We start from the raw sequence: 15,385 nt of genomic DNA on the forward strand, positions 1-15,385 counted from the left end.
CTGGGTGGCTTCGAAAATTAAGTGAGTTTTTCCTTCTAAAGCACTTAAAATAGTTGCTGGCACATAAAGTTAATATTTTTTAGCCTGAGATTAAGCTCCTACTCCTTTTAAAATGGGATTCTAAAGATAATCTTTTATTGAAGAATAGCATACACAAATTTGCAAATAAGCATATAGCTCAATGGATTATCACAAAGTAAACACACTCAGCTCAAGAAATAGAATGTTAGTGGCATCCACTTGGTTTTTGGGTTTTTTTTTTTTTCTTTCTTAAATGTCTTCAGCTCAAAAAAATAGAAAGCTTGTCATCCTTGTGTTGGAACCCAAGATATTTTTGAAAAATTCCCTGGCCTGTGAAATCCCCAAATCTGGTAATATATTTAACACCAAGGACTCTAATAAACCTTAACGGGCCATCCTTCTGCTGGAGGAAATTTTAAAAAATCAATTCCCAAATGAACTGTTAAGTTCCCAGAGTCATGAGAAAATTTCTAAACTATGACATGAGACCCGTTCCTCAAGCATTCTTCAGGTCATTTCCCTAGATGAGTGACTTTACTCTTATGTTATGAAAGCCACTGATATTTCTCAAGACTTAGATTTTTGAAGATAAAATGCCTCTTGCCCCCTTTAGTTAACCACATATTTACTGAGATTAGTCATTTATCCCTTTATACTGTTTACCTTTGTCCCAAAGAAAGCAGGTCTGTTTTCCCTTACAACATCTCTCCAAACCAGTCTCCTGTGTATTAGGAAGGTGATGATTATGAGCAATTCCTCAGACAGTGTATCAATCACTTTTTCTATGTTGACAGTGATTGTCTGAATTGTTTATTTTTCTTACTAGGATTTCACCCACAAAACAAAATTGTAGAATACTTAGCTGGTGTACTTTCTTTGTCTCAAATACCATTATTTTGTTTGGTTTCCTGCACACAACCTCAAATACGATACACAACTGTGTGCAGGCATGCACACATACACCCTGTAATTATGGTAATTGTTTATTAGCTGAAAATTAATGTTTGGAAAAGCCTGCCTCTTTTTAAATTGAGGGCACTTTCATCTGCAGCCAGCACTCAGCCTGTACATTTTAATTGTGGTCTTAGTCATTTTAGTGTTTCCTGGGCAGTCTGCCTAGTTTGATTTGATTTGATTGTTAAGAGCAGCTGTTTTGCTGTGTTGAGAGAAGGCTCTTCACCCTGTCTAGCAGTGCTCGAGTTACCTTTCTTGTGGCGTGTTTAGTGATTTGTATTTAAAGAGACCTTCCTGAACCCCAGCTTCCCATCCCTGGGGAAACCTATGACACCTGTTCTCTTTTCTAAGCAAGTCAGGAAGAAAATACTTAGACGATTTTGGGAGTTAACTTTATTATATGAAGATAGTATACAAAATACATTCATATTGACTAGAGAGATAGGACCAAATCATATCTATCTGCAGCATAATTGTTGGTTTGTATAAAAGTAACTTTAAAATTCCAGTTTCCTTAAATAGTTCTGCACAAAACACACACACACACACACATATATATACATTTAATTACTACCATGTCAGTCAAAAGATGCATTCATCCTTTAGTCAACTAAAAGGGGCTGGCAAATGTTTATTTTATGCTTGACATTCTTACAGGCTGGGGAACAGGGCAGAGCTAGAAGACCTAAGGAACATTTTCCAGGATTTGGACAAACACGTTAGTTGCACGGGCTCCAACTAAGGTCTGAGCATTGTTTCTTAGACTGACTAGACCAGCACTTCCCCGCATTTTGTCCCCTTCCGCCCGTGCTGCTACACGCGTGCTCTCTCTCCAATCCTGCAAGAAACGCTGCTGCGTCCTGTCAGTGCTGACCCTGTCTGTCGTAGGGACAGACGACCCTCATGACGCCATTGGTTGGATAGTGCTGTAGTTTTTGGTGCTGTTTCAGTGAACTTGTCTGTGGCGAGCACCGTGCAACTTCATACAGCACACGTTACTGCGAGCTGCCATTTTCCTTCCTTTGTCCAGACTCCAGATGGGAACCTTTTTTGACAGATGAACTTGTAGGCTACAAACTCAAGTCTTTCAAGAAACTGAATTAACATATGATACATTGTTTTCTATTGGTAAGATGGTATTACTAAGGTTTCATTGATTAAAAATGAGATGACTGGAATCAGGACCTCATACATAGCTAAGGTTTTTCTTGATTTTCACTAATTGCTGGATCCTTATCTGATTTGAAAAAGTGAGAAAATTGATTGAGGTCTTCTTTATCCTCCCCATGTTTAACCTCCTCTTGGTTTCCTGGTTTACACTGTCACCGGTTGTCACAGGTGCTTTTGTGCAGGTGATGTTTGGACTTGGCTGTTGGCGGAGAGGCCGGCCCAGTGCTCTGCTGGCCGGAGGCGCCCGCAGCAGAGCTACCGTCGGAGCAGCCAGTGTCTCACTGGGGATGTGACGAATTCCATCTCTTCGTACAAAGAACCTTGAAACCAGACTGACAACGGGAAGGATTCTTCCACTACTTACATTTCGGGTTCTAGAATTAAGTTACATGATTCAAGGGAACCACATCTTCTCTACTGGAAGCAGCAATTTGCTGTTGCCTCTCCAGCTGTGACTGGCTCCAAACGCCCTGAATACTGAGCATCAAACAGATCAGAACCATCCGGGAGGCCAGGGCCCTCAGACCATGGAAGAGCAGGCACCCTGCGCACCTGGTTCCCTGTTCCCATCCTCCTCAGACCAAGGCGAGGTCCAAAGCAGATGAAGAGAGGCTTTTCTCCTGTTGATGGCTGATTAATATCCTGAGTCCTGATTCTAGAAATATCTTACGTATCACCTCTGTTCTCAAGGAGCATAAAGTGCTTAATAAACCTTGGTAAATGCTCTAACACATCTTCCCAGGAGAAAAACTGGACAGTGGAATCCCCGTGAAATTTAAAAAACAAAAACAAAACCATGATTGACTTCTATCCTTTGGGTCCCAATTGTTTCTGTGAGTTGGTTTGGTTGGTAGAGAGAGGGGCTTTCACTCTGCCTTGTATTTTTCACTCCTTCTATCCTAGTTTTGATATAGAGAAAGCCTCCACAAGACTGCATTTTCATTCTCTTCAGCTTCCTTTTATAACTAACTGTACAAAACAGGCTAATACAAAACACTGAGGTAAGTGTTTTGACTATACATTAACACTCAAAATAGACTCTGACAATATTCTCTAAAATGGGGCCTTAGGCCCACCAGAGACACTCCCTAACAGATGAGAGACATTCCTGTGAGGTTACTGTGAGCTGTATGCTGCACACCCTGAACTAATATGCCGACTGAGCTAGCTCAGTGAGTATTCAGTGTGTCTTGATCGAGGGGCCAGTAGTATGGGGTCAGCTCTGAGTACCACCCTCAGTGCTAGAAGTAAAAAATGTGCCATATACAGGAATGGACAAAGAACCAGTCCTCTAGCTAATGTTATAAAATTTGCTTTCTTGTCCCCCCAAATGTTTGCTCTTTCCTTGCCTCCCAGAATGAGGAAGGGCACCCTCTTTCTGCGAACCCCAGGCTGGGTTCTCAAATGGGACAGGTCAGGTCAGGGCTTTGGGAGCCACTGGAGGGGCCTTGCAGGAAGCCCTCACCTCTTTTCTTGTGGTCCAGCTCAAACTCTCCTTTCTCACACCCTGTCCTCTGTTTCTCTCTTCTGCGTTTCTCCCTTCCTTCTCCCCCTTGCACAATATGTCTGCCAAAGGACCCAGAGGCATCGCTCCAGCCAGCTTGGTTCCAGGGCTGCAGCAGCCGGCCGGCCTCCTGTGCTGTGTGTCTCCTGAGTCATCCATGCCCTCCCGCCTGGGGGGAAGGAGCAGGGACTCTCTGGGCTTAAACAGTTTTCTCGAGCACACTGAGTAATGTGAGGGTGTAGCAGTAGTGGCCTTCACTTGTCACCATTACTCTCTCTGTCGGGTTATATTCTTGTTAGTCAGAAAAAAGCACTATTAAAAATCACATAAAGCATGTGGCCCCTGTGGAAAGGTAGAGGTGTAAATGTATATGTGTATAATACTGGCAAAAGCTCATTTTCTCAGGATGTAAATACACATGTGGCTGTGGAAATCAGGCTGTGTGTCACACTTCAGACAGGGGGGGTGGAGTACAGGACCACCGACTTGTAGTCAGGGGGAGGAGAGCAGCACAAGACCTTGTCCAGCTGGGAGTCGTCAGAGGTGAACCTGCGCGTGCCTTTGCTGATGCGCCCGCAGCCCGAGTTGCAGAAAGTAGGCCTGGTGAGGTCAGAAAGCCCCGACTCCTTACTCTTGCTGGTGACTCTCACGCTAAAGAAAAAAAGAAAACCATCAAATATACAAGTTCAGTTTCTTGAAATCACACTGATGTCTTCTCTTAATGTGTCATTTGCTCAAATTGTCCTAGAGTTGATGGCTGTTGAATCCCGTTTCGGACTCGGGTGAGGTTCTCTGTCCTGCATGGCACACCACCTCCCTACCAGCTGCGTGTCACCAGGCAGAAGGATGCGTTCTGCTGGCTGGGGTTGCACTACGTGATGAGATCATGCAAAACTATAAATCCAGCAGGAAAGTAACTCCCAAGACTTGGGGATAGCTCTCCTCCACTCTTGGTTCAATTAGCTTCTGGGGTAGGCTGAAAAATGCTCCGCAAAGTACTGATGCCAAGTCCCTGGGATCTGTGAATAGTACCTTATATGGCAAGTGATGTGACTAAGCTGAGAATCTTCAGAGGAGGAGCTTATCCTGAATTATCTAGGTGGGCCCAAAATACAATCACCTGCATCCTTATAAAAGAGGCAGGGAGGGAGATTGACAACCTGAGACAGGAGGAGGTGATAGGAAGGTGGAGCAGAGAAACATGGCCACAAGTCAAAGACTGCCAGGGGCCACCAGGAGCTGGGGGAGGCAAGAGATGAATTCTCCCCCATAGCTTCCAACGCCTTGATCTGCAAGAGAATACATTTCTCAAGCCCCCCACGTTGGTGGTAATTTGTTACAGTAGTCTCAAGAAACTAACAGAGCTTCATACAAAAAGATTAGCACAGTTGCCTCCCTGTCATGTTTGCATTCTAGGAAACTGTATGTCACTGACAAGTCTCAATAGTGACAAGCTTGATTCTGGGTTCTACATGTTAACATCCAGTTTAAGCAGACACACAGGAAGAAAAGCTCTGCTTTCCTTCCGTGTTTGTTCAGCGGTTTTCTCTCATGGTTGGGATGAAGATGAAAGGGCCTGTGCACCGCCACTCATTTGGGCGGGCTCTGGACTAGCTCGCCCAGCGTTTGCCCTGTGTTCCGTATTCTCCATTTTAGAGGATGCAGTTAATGGTGTTCCTTCCTTTAGGAAGATCTAGATCAATGTGGTTGCACATTTGCTACAGTGTTCCAAAGGAGGAGACGACAGACCATGGTACCCTACACTTCCCCCCACCCCTCATGGCTCCCCCGTCTGTCGTCCTCTGAGGACACCAGGAAGGCACTCGACTCTGGTGCTGTTACCGTGCTCATGGGAGAAGCAAACAGATGTGCAGAGGTTTGCCTGCACGTGTTCCCCTCCAACAGAGTTGTGGCCGGTGAACTCTGTGGACTGCGTCACCGAGTGGCATTAGTTGCTCTCCTTTGATTTAGATCAGGACCGGCAAACACGCCTGTTTGTTTGTGGGCTGGCCCCCCGTTTGGTTTGGTTTTGCTTTTGTTTTAAATGACAGCTTTGTCGATGTGTGATTGGCATACTATACAATTCCCCTATATAAAGTGTACAATGGTTTTTAGTATATTCACAGATGGCACAACCATAAGCACACTCAATTTCAGAAGATTTTTGTCATCGCCCCCAAACCCATACAGACCCGGAGGTGTACCCTGCCACCCTCCCCCTGCAGCCCAGACCACCGCTGAGCCGCTTCCCATCGTGATAGAGTTGCCCCTCCTGGGCATTTCCTATGAACGGACTCATTCAATAGGTGGTATTCTATGACTGGCTTCCCTCACTTAACAGTGTTTTCGGGGTTCATCCATGTTGTAGCGTGTGTCAGTACTTCATACTTAAAAAAGTATTCTATTGTTTGTGCTATTACAATTGTGCCAATTTTTCCACTTTTGTCCCCCTCCATCCAGCACCCCCCACGGTACTTCAGACTTTGTATTGTCAAATGATACTCTGTTGTATGGATATGCTGCGTTTCATTTATTCATTCATGAATTGATGGACATCGGGATGGTTTCTTCTTTTGGTTATTATGAGAAATGCTGCTACAAACACTTGTGTACATAGCTTTCATTTATGTTGGGTGTGGGAGTGGAATGGCCGGGTCACAGAGTGACTCCACTGAACATTTTGAGGAACCGCTTGATGGTTTTCCGCAGCGGCTGCACCGTTCACATTCCCACCAGCACTGCACAAGGGTTCCCATTGCTCCACACCGTCTTCAAGAGACTTTTTGATTCTAGCCGCCCTAGTCGTGTGAAGTACTGTCTCACTGTGGATTTGATTTGCATGTTCCTGATGACTACTGATGCTAAGCATCTTTTCATGTGCTCCTTGGCCAGGGCCGCCTGCCTGCCTGTTTTTGAAGTTTATTGGAATACAGCCACACCTCCTTGCTTATATATTGTCAAGGCTGCTTTTACACTGCGGGTGGCAGAGTGGAGTCTTTGTTTACCCTCTGGCCCTTGAGAAAGAGTCTGCTGACCCCTGACTTCAGTGAAAGAGGAGCAGGTTCTGCCTGTGGGTGAGATGGGCAGGCACTGAAACCAGGAAAGGATGGAATGCCTGCCAGGCCCAGCCTTTCCCTGCCCAGCACTCTGCCCTGGTAGAGGCTAGCACAGAGAAGCTGAAGTGACCCAGGGCCAGTGGAGTACAAAGCAAGGGCTGAAGTAATTCTGAGAGTAGTTGTTGCTGGCCCCAGTATGTAAGGAGGAATGCCAGGATCAAACAGGAAGCAAGCCTTCCTTCGAAGGGCTGGATTCTCAGGGTGGCCTGTTTTAGGGTTGGGAAATAGCACTGTGACCCTTCTTGCACAGATGCCGCTGGCCCTGGGCATAACAATAGGTGTGACTTCTCTCCCTGCCCCACAGCATGTCTGATGCCTGCTCTGTTCACAGTTGGGCAGATCGGGCAGATCCTGGGACACTGTGTTTGGTGTGTTTGGACTGCCTGTCTTTGCTGGAAATTTCTGCATATTTTCTCTTCTTAAACCAGTTTTTCTTTCCAGAGCTTAGTGCTCTTATGTCCTCCTCCTTGCCCTTCTGAGGGAAAAAAACATTTTTCCGTACTGCCTGAACGCTATGGTTCAGGAGGACAAGTGGCTCTCGAATATCCCCATTAAACCATTTTCTCAGCATCTTTCTTCATCCCCTCAATCCCCATCAACAGATCATAGGAAAGACACCCAGCTTCCTTACTCAGTCTTCAGTGAGGCCTTGGGTTTGCTCTCAGTCCAGGTGAAGCGCTTCAGCAAAGGGGAGGCCAGCAGAGTGCCACCATCCAGCCGATAATCCTGGTGGGAAGAAGGACAGAGGTCATGTAACGGTGCAGCCAAGGGTGGGGCCCAAATAGGGATTTGTAACAGGATCCAGAACTCAAGGTGTCCAGGAAATATTAGAAATATATATATATATATATGATGTCCTCACCCCACAATCTGAGCTGGGGAAAGGGACACATGGAGCAGCACCATTGAAAGCTGTTTTGCATAGCAACAGCTTTGCAGCTAACCTGTGGCATGGTCATTTAACATATCTATAGCCTTTAACTGGTTTCATGGATATGCTAAACAGCTGTGGCCAGGCTTTGAGGGGGGGCAAGGGGGGCGGGGGGGGGGAACGGAAGTGACTTCCATCCAAGATGTAACTGGGAGGCAGCTCCACTTGGTTACAGCACCGGGGGTGAGAGCTTGAAGATGATTGGGTCCATGCCATGGGGCCATACCTGCCCAGATTCACTGTGGTAGCCCAGTGAAGCTGGAAGAATAGGGGAATGCTGGCGGGTATAACTGATTGTAGGAGAAGTCGGAAATGGGACTGCAGAGGAAGACTGGTGCTGGGATTTAAACCCAGGTGCAGCAGCCATACCAGGGAAAGCCATGAGGCTTTGGCAGAGTGGGGACCCTGCAGCTTTGGGGTGTTTCCTTTTGCCACATGGCTTAGGCAGCAGGAGAGACTTTGCCTGGAAGAAGAGGGGTGAAAGGACTCTTGATTGTGGGCCATGAGAAGGTGCCACATGGTTTGGGACTAACTGGAGATTGTGGTGGCGACAGAGCTGATGGTACCAGGAGCTCAAATCATGAACTTCTACTTCTTTTCCTGAGATACGATACCCCAGACTAGGGCAGAGGGAGAAGGAAGGACTGTGTGCATCTGTATTCTAAAGGACTTCAGTGTTTTAATGAAGACATTAAGTTACTACTCTTAAGTCTGTATAGCTTTAAATAAATCCTTTCCTTTTCACAAATCTCTGGCATTGAGAGATGTCTTTCCTCTGGCAGCAGGTGTAGCAAACCTAGTGTGGGGGAAACCCCTGGAGAAAAAGGGGGGTCCTTTTGGTAATATATCGTACATCCCTCCCCCCCGGTTTTGTTCTGTAACAGTCACACTTCTTGTTTGACCCAGGGTGTCCACACTAGATTTGGGAGGAATGGGAGGAATAGTAGGATGCACTTCTAAAGTCATTCCAGGCTACATTCTCACCTTCCACAACCCCTGCCCATTAAAACAAAGCATTGTCTCCATATTGGTAAGTCTAAACTTTGTCAGTTGCAAGAAATGCCTATTCCCAGTGGCTTTGAGGCCCTTCCTGATGGTAGAAAAAATAAAACAAAATGGGAAACTGTAGATAACAGAAGAGCATTTTTCATAGGAGACTTTTATGCAAATTATAAATATACAAGGTATGTATGGGAAAAGTCCAACCCTTGTTAATATGCTGAATGGTTTGCATGACACCGATGTAACCTGCAGCCAAGGAGAGTGGACTGGAATGCGCATGTATGAACAATGACAACTTCACTGTACTAGTCAGTGGGGGTGGTAGATGCTGTTGAGTGAGCATGTGTACTGTGTGGCCATTGCTTTCAAAATGACTGAGCGAGTAGAGCATGAGTCTGCATGAAATTTTGTGTTAAGTTTGAACATTCCGCTGTGGAAACTGTTTGAGTGATTCAGAAGGCCACAGCTATGGGCAACTGGTGATTGGCAGCTTCATCATGACAACATGCCCACTCATGCATCACGTCCTGTATAGAATTTTTTGGCAAAACGTCAAATCACCCAGGTGGCTTAGCCCCTCTACAGCCCAGATTTGGTGCTCTGTGACATCTGGCTTTTCCCCAAACTAAAATCACCTTTGAAAGGGAGGAGATTTCAGACCGTTGATGAGATTCAGGAAAATATGTCGGGACAACTGACGGTAATTGGGAGAACAGTGTGAGGTCCCAAGGTGCCTACTTTGAAGGGGGCTGAGGTGTCATTTTCCTGTGTACAAAGTTTCTTGTATCTTCTTCAATATGTGTGTCTCTTTTTCATAGTACGTGGCTGGATACTTTCTGGACAGACTCGTATTAAAACTGATTCTGGCAGATGAGTATTGGCTATAAGAATGCTGTTATTTGGTGGCCATGGTATGCAGAAATTCTGAGAAATTATAAAGACATGGCTTATTTCTTTTTCTTGAAGATTCTATGGAATTTTCAGGCCCTTCTTGGCTATGGTTTCCAACAATTCTATTTTCTCGTTGGTTCATCTTTAGCATTGAGTTTGTGCAGACTCATTACTCTTTTAATACACCATTTCCAGTAAGCAGATTCCATACTTTTTCCTGCCACGCTTTGTACATGCTGCTGAGCTGTGTTCATGTCCTTAATCGCCAGTAAACAGGCCTGAGCAAGCACAGAAGCTGCCGCAATTCCCACTGGATGAGGGTAGGGAGGGTAAGATGGAGAGAAACTCTCCACATTTGCTTGGTATCATTTCCCTGGACCTAAGACCTATGTACTAAGTGGCAAAACAAGATTTCCAGCTACTTTACCTTTGTATTCTGGGCTTATTTGTGATGTTTCTTAAATGTTTAAATAATCTTTTCCTCTTGGTGTGTTGGAAGCAGTTTTGCTGGGGTTTTTTGTTTGTTTGTTTACTGTTCAAGCACAGTTGCCTCCATTTCACCCCTGCCGCTCCCTGCCACCCCAGCCATCCCCACCTCCCTCCCCTGTGTTTGTCTGTTTGTTTATGGTGACTGTGCTCTGTCTCAAGGCCACACTGTGGTCATTTCCTGCCCACTATAGCTGGTTTTCTAGGCCCCCTGTGGGACACGGTCATCACCAGGACTTGTCAAACTTCAATGTACACATGAGTCCCCTGGGATCCTGTGATAGTGCAGAGGCAGGCTCGGTGGGTGTGGCTGGTCCCGAGAGCCAGCAGTGGTGGCCCACTTAGGGGCAGCAGTGTGTTCCTGGGGACCACACTGTGAGGCTGAGGCTCTGTGATGCCACAGGGACATGCTTGCCCAGCACTCCCTCTCTTCCCGTATCTCCTCAACTCCGGGCCCCAGGGCTTTAAAGAGACAAGCTGTTGAGCCCTCCCATGTGCCAGATGACATGGATTGCTCCTCCCAGTGTCTGGCTGGCAACACGACTGTTCAGCCTCTGGAACCTAAGTGGCAAGGAACATAGGCCCAGATGAACTTCTTCCAGAGTCTTGGGTTATTCTTGTGAGAAAGTTTGCACGACGCTTGGCCACTCACCATTTTGAGTGCTTCTGTTCCTCTGAAAGTGGGGTTCCATTGCTGGTAGGCAAGAAGCTTACAAACACACAATGAAGTTTCCTAAGGGACTACATTATGATGAAGCAAAGACTTGGATCCTGGAGTGAATTCTGGGTCATCTTCAAACTATGGAATTGTTGGGGTCCGCCCTGCCTGGTCTCAGGAAGCTGTAACCCTTCATGGCTCAGGCTGAGTAAGAAACCTCCAGACCAGGAGACACTGAGGAGACAAAACTTATTTCCCTGGCATGAACGCTGCCTCTTCTGTACCATCCCCCAATGCTTGATCAGTTAGCCAATGATGGGTAAGATTTCCCATGGGGGGAATGATCTAAGATAGGCATGATCATGAGGAGGCCTCAGGGAAGGACTTGGGGGGCTGTGGAAATGAAGGGGTGATTGACATCGACCCCTGCCCCCACGGCTTTGTCAAAGCCTGAGTCCTTGTTCTTAGTTGTGAGAAATCCAAGTCTCCTGGCTGCCTTTGTCTCCTCTGCCCGACTCAGGCCTGCGGAAATACCAGGGGCGGCGCAGTCCAGACGAGAGTCGACGGACCCCCAGGGTAATCAGACCTGAGACATAGAATATGCAAGATCCTGTGAGATCTGCTTGCTGGATGATGCTCTTGAATTAGAATATGAAGGCATAGGCAGGAAACAAAACTAGCCTTTTAGGTCCTGTAGTCTTTTAAAGTGATAAAACCCAAAAATCTCAGCCCAGAATCCCAGCGGGAGATCTGCCAGCCCCTTTGAAAGCTACCTACTTGTTTTATCTTCCCTGCCAGACTATAATCCACAAACTGTATCTCTATTCTTAATAAAAGCCTACTCAGGCAGCTACTTGGGGCACTCTCTAGTAGAGAGAGTGGCCGTTTCGTCCCTCTTCCTCCATAGGACTCGTCGTCCATGTGTATGTTTTCTCCTGTCTTCGAGCATCTGCAGCAGCGATGGATACCACTGGCCGGTATCCGCCACATGGAATTACCTTTCAAATGAGCTCTGTATAATTGTATGGTTGTCAATCCCCCTGAAACTGCCATTTCAGCCACCACTCATTACCAGCCCGCATTGACTGAGAGCCACCAGACTACTAGAGTTTGTGTTTGGGTGGAGTCTGGCAAAAGGCTTTCCAGGGTGCATTGAGTAAGCTAATTCCACTACTTACATCAAGCATGGAGATGACTTTTGGTGAAAGCTCTTCAAATGTTTTGATTCTTTCCAGGCTTATGAAATTGAAAGCATTTACATATCTAATGAAGAAGCAGAAAGAACAATCAAGACAGGAAAATGCATCCAGCTTTGATTAGTCAGGAGACCATGGGCACCACATCCCAGCAAAGATGAACCAAAATACCAGGAGGAATCACCTTACTCCCGAGACTGAAGTTCCCCTAGGGGTCCTGACACTCCTCCCAGTAGTGGGTAGGCCTCTGGCCCCTTGTGGAATCAGAAAATGGGAGGCCTAGAAGAGACCTGTCATTAGTCTAAACACCTCACATTATGAAGGAGAGGAAATAATGTCCAGAGAATTAATGTGACTTTATCACGTAGCTGCCTCCTTCTAAAAGAACATGAGGGAATAAATGAAATGAACGGTTAAAGTCTAACAGCTGATTTAATGGCACAGTTGAGTACTAGAGTGAGTCTTGCATATTCTGTTCTGTGTTACAGATTGGCAGAAATGGGTAATATTTGTGTGATTTGCCCATAAATACCTCCTGGCCTTTTATTGGTGATCCGTTAGGGAGGACGGTCAGCTATCCACCATATGGCTACTCATAAGAAATTTTCAGCCTGATAGATACCCTGTCACCATCTGCAAGGCCCAGTTTCTTAGGTAAGCTCTCTCTTGGGCCTAAGGCTAAGCAATATACTGGAAGGGCCCAAATAACTTTGACACTCCCCTCCCCCATCTCTGACTCAATCAGACCCTGACAATTTATTTAATCCAAGCTAGTTTTCTCATCTTAAAAAAATAGATGACCCATCTGTCTCAGCTTGGGCTGGTTGTGAAACATGAGCAGTGCCACTGACCTATTCAACCTGATCACAAATCTAGGTTGGCCTCTGGGCTTCTCGGCTGTCAGTATTTCTAGACTGTGCAGCTCTTCCCGACGATGCCTTCCCTGGTCCCCTGCCAAGTTTGTCTGAACTGAGGGCAGAGTCCCAGGGTTCTATCAGTTGCAGACAAAGATGCTAGAAGGCCCACAGGATAGTCAAGGTCCTAAAAAGAGTCCTGATTGCATGGGAACGGGAGGGAGCGTCAGAACACGCGGGTTAGAAACTCTTCAGCCCCGTTCCAGGCACACACTTCTGGCAAGTTATTCTCCATGGAGCCTTAATGTCCGCAGCTGTATAACATGAATGAGAATATTTCCTCCATAGGATTATTTTGAGCATTGAAGGAGTTGCTATATGCAAAAAGCTGAGCCCAGTGCCCATCCACATGCAGCATGTGTCTATGTGACCATTCATATACAGATTGTACATGATACACACATAACCATTAGCACAGAGTGTCATATATGTGCCATCATTGGTGCTGATGTGCAATAACATGTATAATGATTAGTAACATGTGTGACATGTAACAGTGCTAAATGTGTGGGCTACACATGAAAAAAAGTCAATGTCATTGAAACAAAGATAGAGGAATTATTTTAGAATAAGAGACTAAAGGGACTGAAGAAAATAAAGAAAATAAGGTGTAAATGACATTTGGGGAAATCTGAATATCTAACGATATTAAAATATCTGTTTCTTTGGTGTGATAATTTTGGTGTGGTTACACAGGAGAATGTCCTTCTTACAAGATGTATGCCAAAGTAGTTAGGGGCAAAGTGTCACAATGTTCTAGACCTCTTTTCAAATGCTTCAGCAAAAAGAAAAATACACAGAGACTGTGTATAAATATATTGGTATAGACATAGACAAAATAGGGCTGTTAACTATGGTTAAATTTAGGAGGTGCAATTTTTCTTGTATATGCCTGAAAACATTATAAAGTTGAGGGGAAAAGAAATCTTACCTGACATTATCAGAACTTCCTGAAGTAAGCCTTGGAGCTGAAATATCTTCCTTGAAGAAGTCCTCAGGGAAGGCAGGAGTTGAGTATGTGAACCCACTATTTCCTGTGAGTATGGCATTTAGTGGGATATAGTCTTTACCATCCTAAAATACCAAAGATCAAGCTCTAAGTGCAGAAATTTCTACTTCAACTTGTTTCAGTGAACCATTGTGTCAGCTTCAACTATGTCACTTTCACAATCTTAGCTTGGTTTGGAAAGAAAATTCTGTGAAAGATAACTGTGTGCCCATGTGCATGCACACACATCCACATTTTTTTAAACTGCTGATCTTAGCTATTAAAACACCCCCTTAACTTACACTCAAAGGCACCTGGCTGCTGATACTGTAGGTAAGTTTGGCTTTACCTGCTGTACATTTGCTTGAAGCAGATCTCCGAGTTTTTCCACAAGTTCTGCAAACCTCGGCCTTTCTCTGGGGTCTCTGTGCCAGCAGTCCAGCATGATCTGATAGCTGTTAGAGGGGAGCACAGCAGAAATGGCTGGGGAGCAGGGTCATTACACAGATCTCCCTCCATGTCCTGTCAGCAAAGTGACAGGTGTTGTCACGCATATAAAGATTTTGCTTTGTACATGGTATCTGCCTGTATTTGTAGATTTGCATATGCAGCACCACCACGTAAGTGGCTGTTTGGGTCCGGTCCCGCAAGTAGTTGGAGATATGTCTACAAGGGCAGACTAATGAACCACCCTCCAGAGCCCATCCCTGACCCTGAGTTATTCAGAAAGGAAAAGCCACTGTTCACTTGCAGTCAGATCTGAAGTGTAACACTTCTCCCCTCACCGCCGAAAGACGATGTCCTTACAGGTAAAAAGTTAACATAGACACAACTATCAGTGGGTGCATAGTTTGCAGCACTCAGTATGTTCTTGGGCTGCAGCAGAGGTTGACAGGTGGCATTTCCAAGTCCTCACAGTCCCACTGTTGAGCTCAGTTGTGGAGACCAATGGGGAAGGCCTTGTGTACAGGACTCACAGCACCTTGAGTGTCAGCATCTCCCTGGGCTGTGTGCAAGGTTCTTGCATGTGGCTGATTTTCCCTCTAGCATTTCAAAGCTGCCATTATAAACTGGCTTCCTACCAGTTAAGGCAAAAAGTACAGGCTGGGCTTCTGGACCTGAAAATGTTTGTCTTAATATTACAGAAGTTGAATCTTGTACCGAGATTTCAATGTCAGCAGGCTGCTCTGTGATTATTCTCCTCTGACATCTAAGGAGTGAAGGTATCAGGCCCCTCTCTTGGAAGCATCTGCAGGGAGTATAGATCTCTACCTGCCCCTCTCGGCAAAACACCACAGCAAGACTGGCTTAAGGATTTATTTTCTTTGGGCTCTTCACTCTGCTCAACACATGCTTATTGTAGGTAATCTCTTCTCTCAGTAGATATTTGGACTAGAGAGGACTCTGACTGAGTAGGATCGAAATCTGAATGGGGAGACTTCTGGTCAAGAAGGAGGTGTAGGTAAACATGGCTTGCCTTCTTGCACAATCACAGCAAAAATTACAACTAGACTACAAAACAAATATCACCCAGAATCATCAGAAAATCGAGCT

General features: G+C 45.6%; 1 protein-coding gene across 1 annotated transcript in view; it reads right to left on the minus strand.

The window, feature by feature from the left end:
• Positions 1-1,362: 1,362 nt before the first annotated feature.
• Positions 1,363-15,385, minus strand: part of FLT1 (fms related receptor tyrosine kinase 1) — a 188,434-nt gene continuing 174,411 nt past the window's right edge. The window contains exons 26-30 of the mRNA XM_045844753.1: positions 14,181-14,286; positions 13,775-13,917; positions 11,912-11,996; positions 7,397-7,491; positions 1,363-4,300 (exon numbers count right to left, since the gene is read on the minus strand). Coding sequence (XP_045700709.1) covers positions 4,102-4,300; positions 7,397-7,491; positions 11,912-11,996; positions 13,775-13,917; positions 14,181-14,286 — 628 coding nt within the window. The 3' untranslated portion in view covers positions 1,363-4,101. The remainder of the gene's footprint in view (positions 4,301-7,396; positions 7,492-11,911; positions 11,997-13,774; positions 13,918-14,180; positions 14,287-15,385) is intronic.

This window comes from Phyllostomus hastatus, unplaced genomic scaffold, assembly GCF_019186645.2.
Source record: "Phyllostomus hastatus isolate PE091 unplaced genomic scaffold, TTU_PhHast_1.1 phas_contig_41, whole genome shotgun sequence".
In the NCBI taxonomy this organism is placed as follows: Eukaryota; Metazoa; Chordata; class Mammalia; order Chiroptera; family Phyllostomidae; genus Phyllostomus; species Phyllostomus hastatus.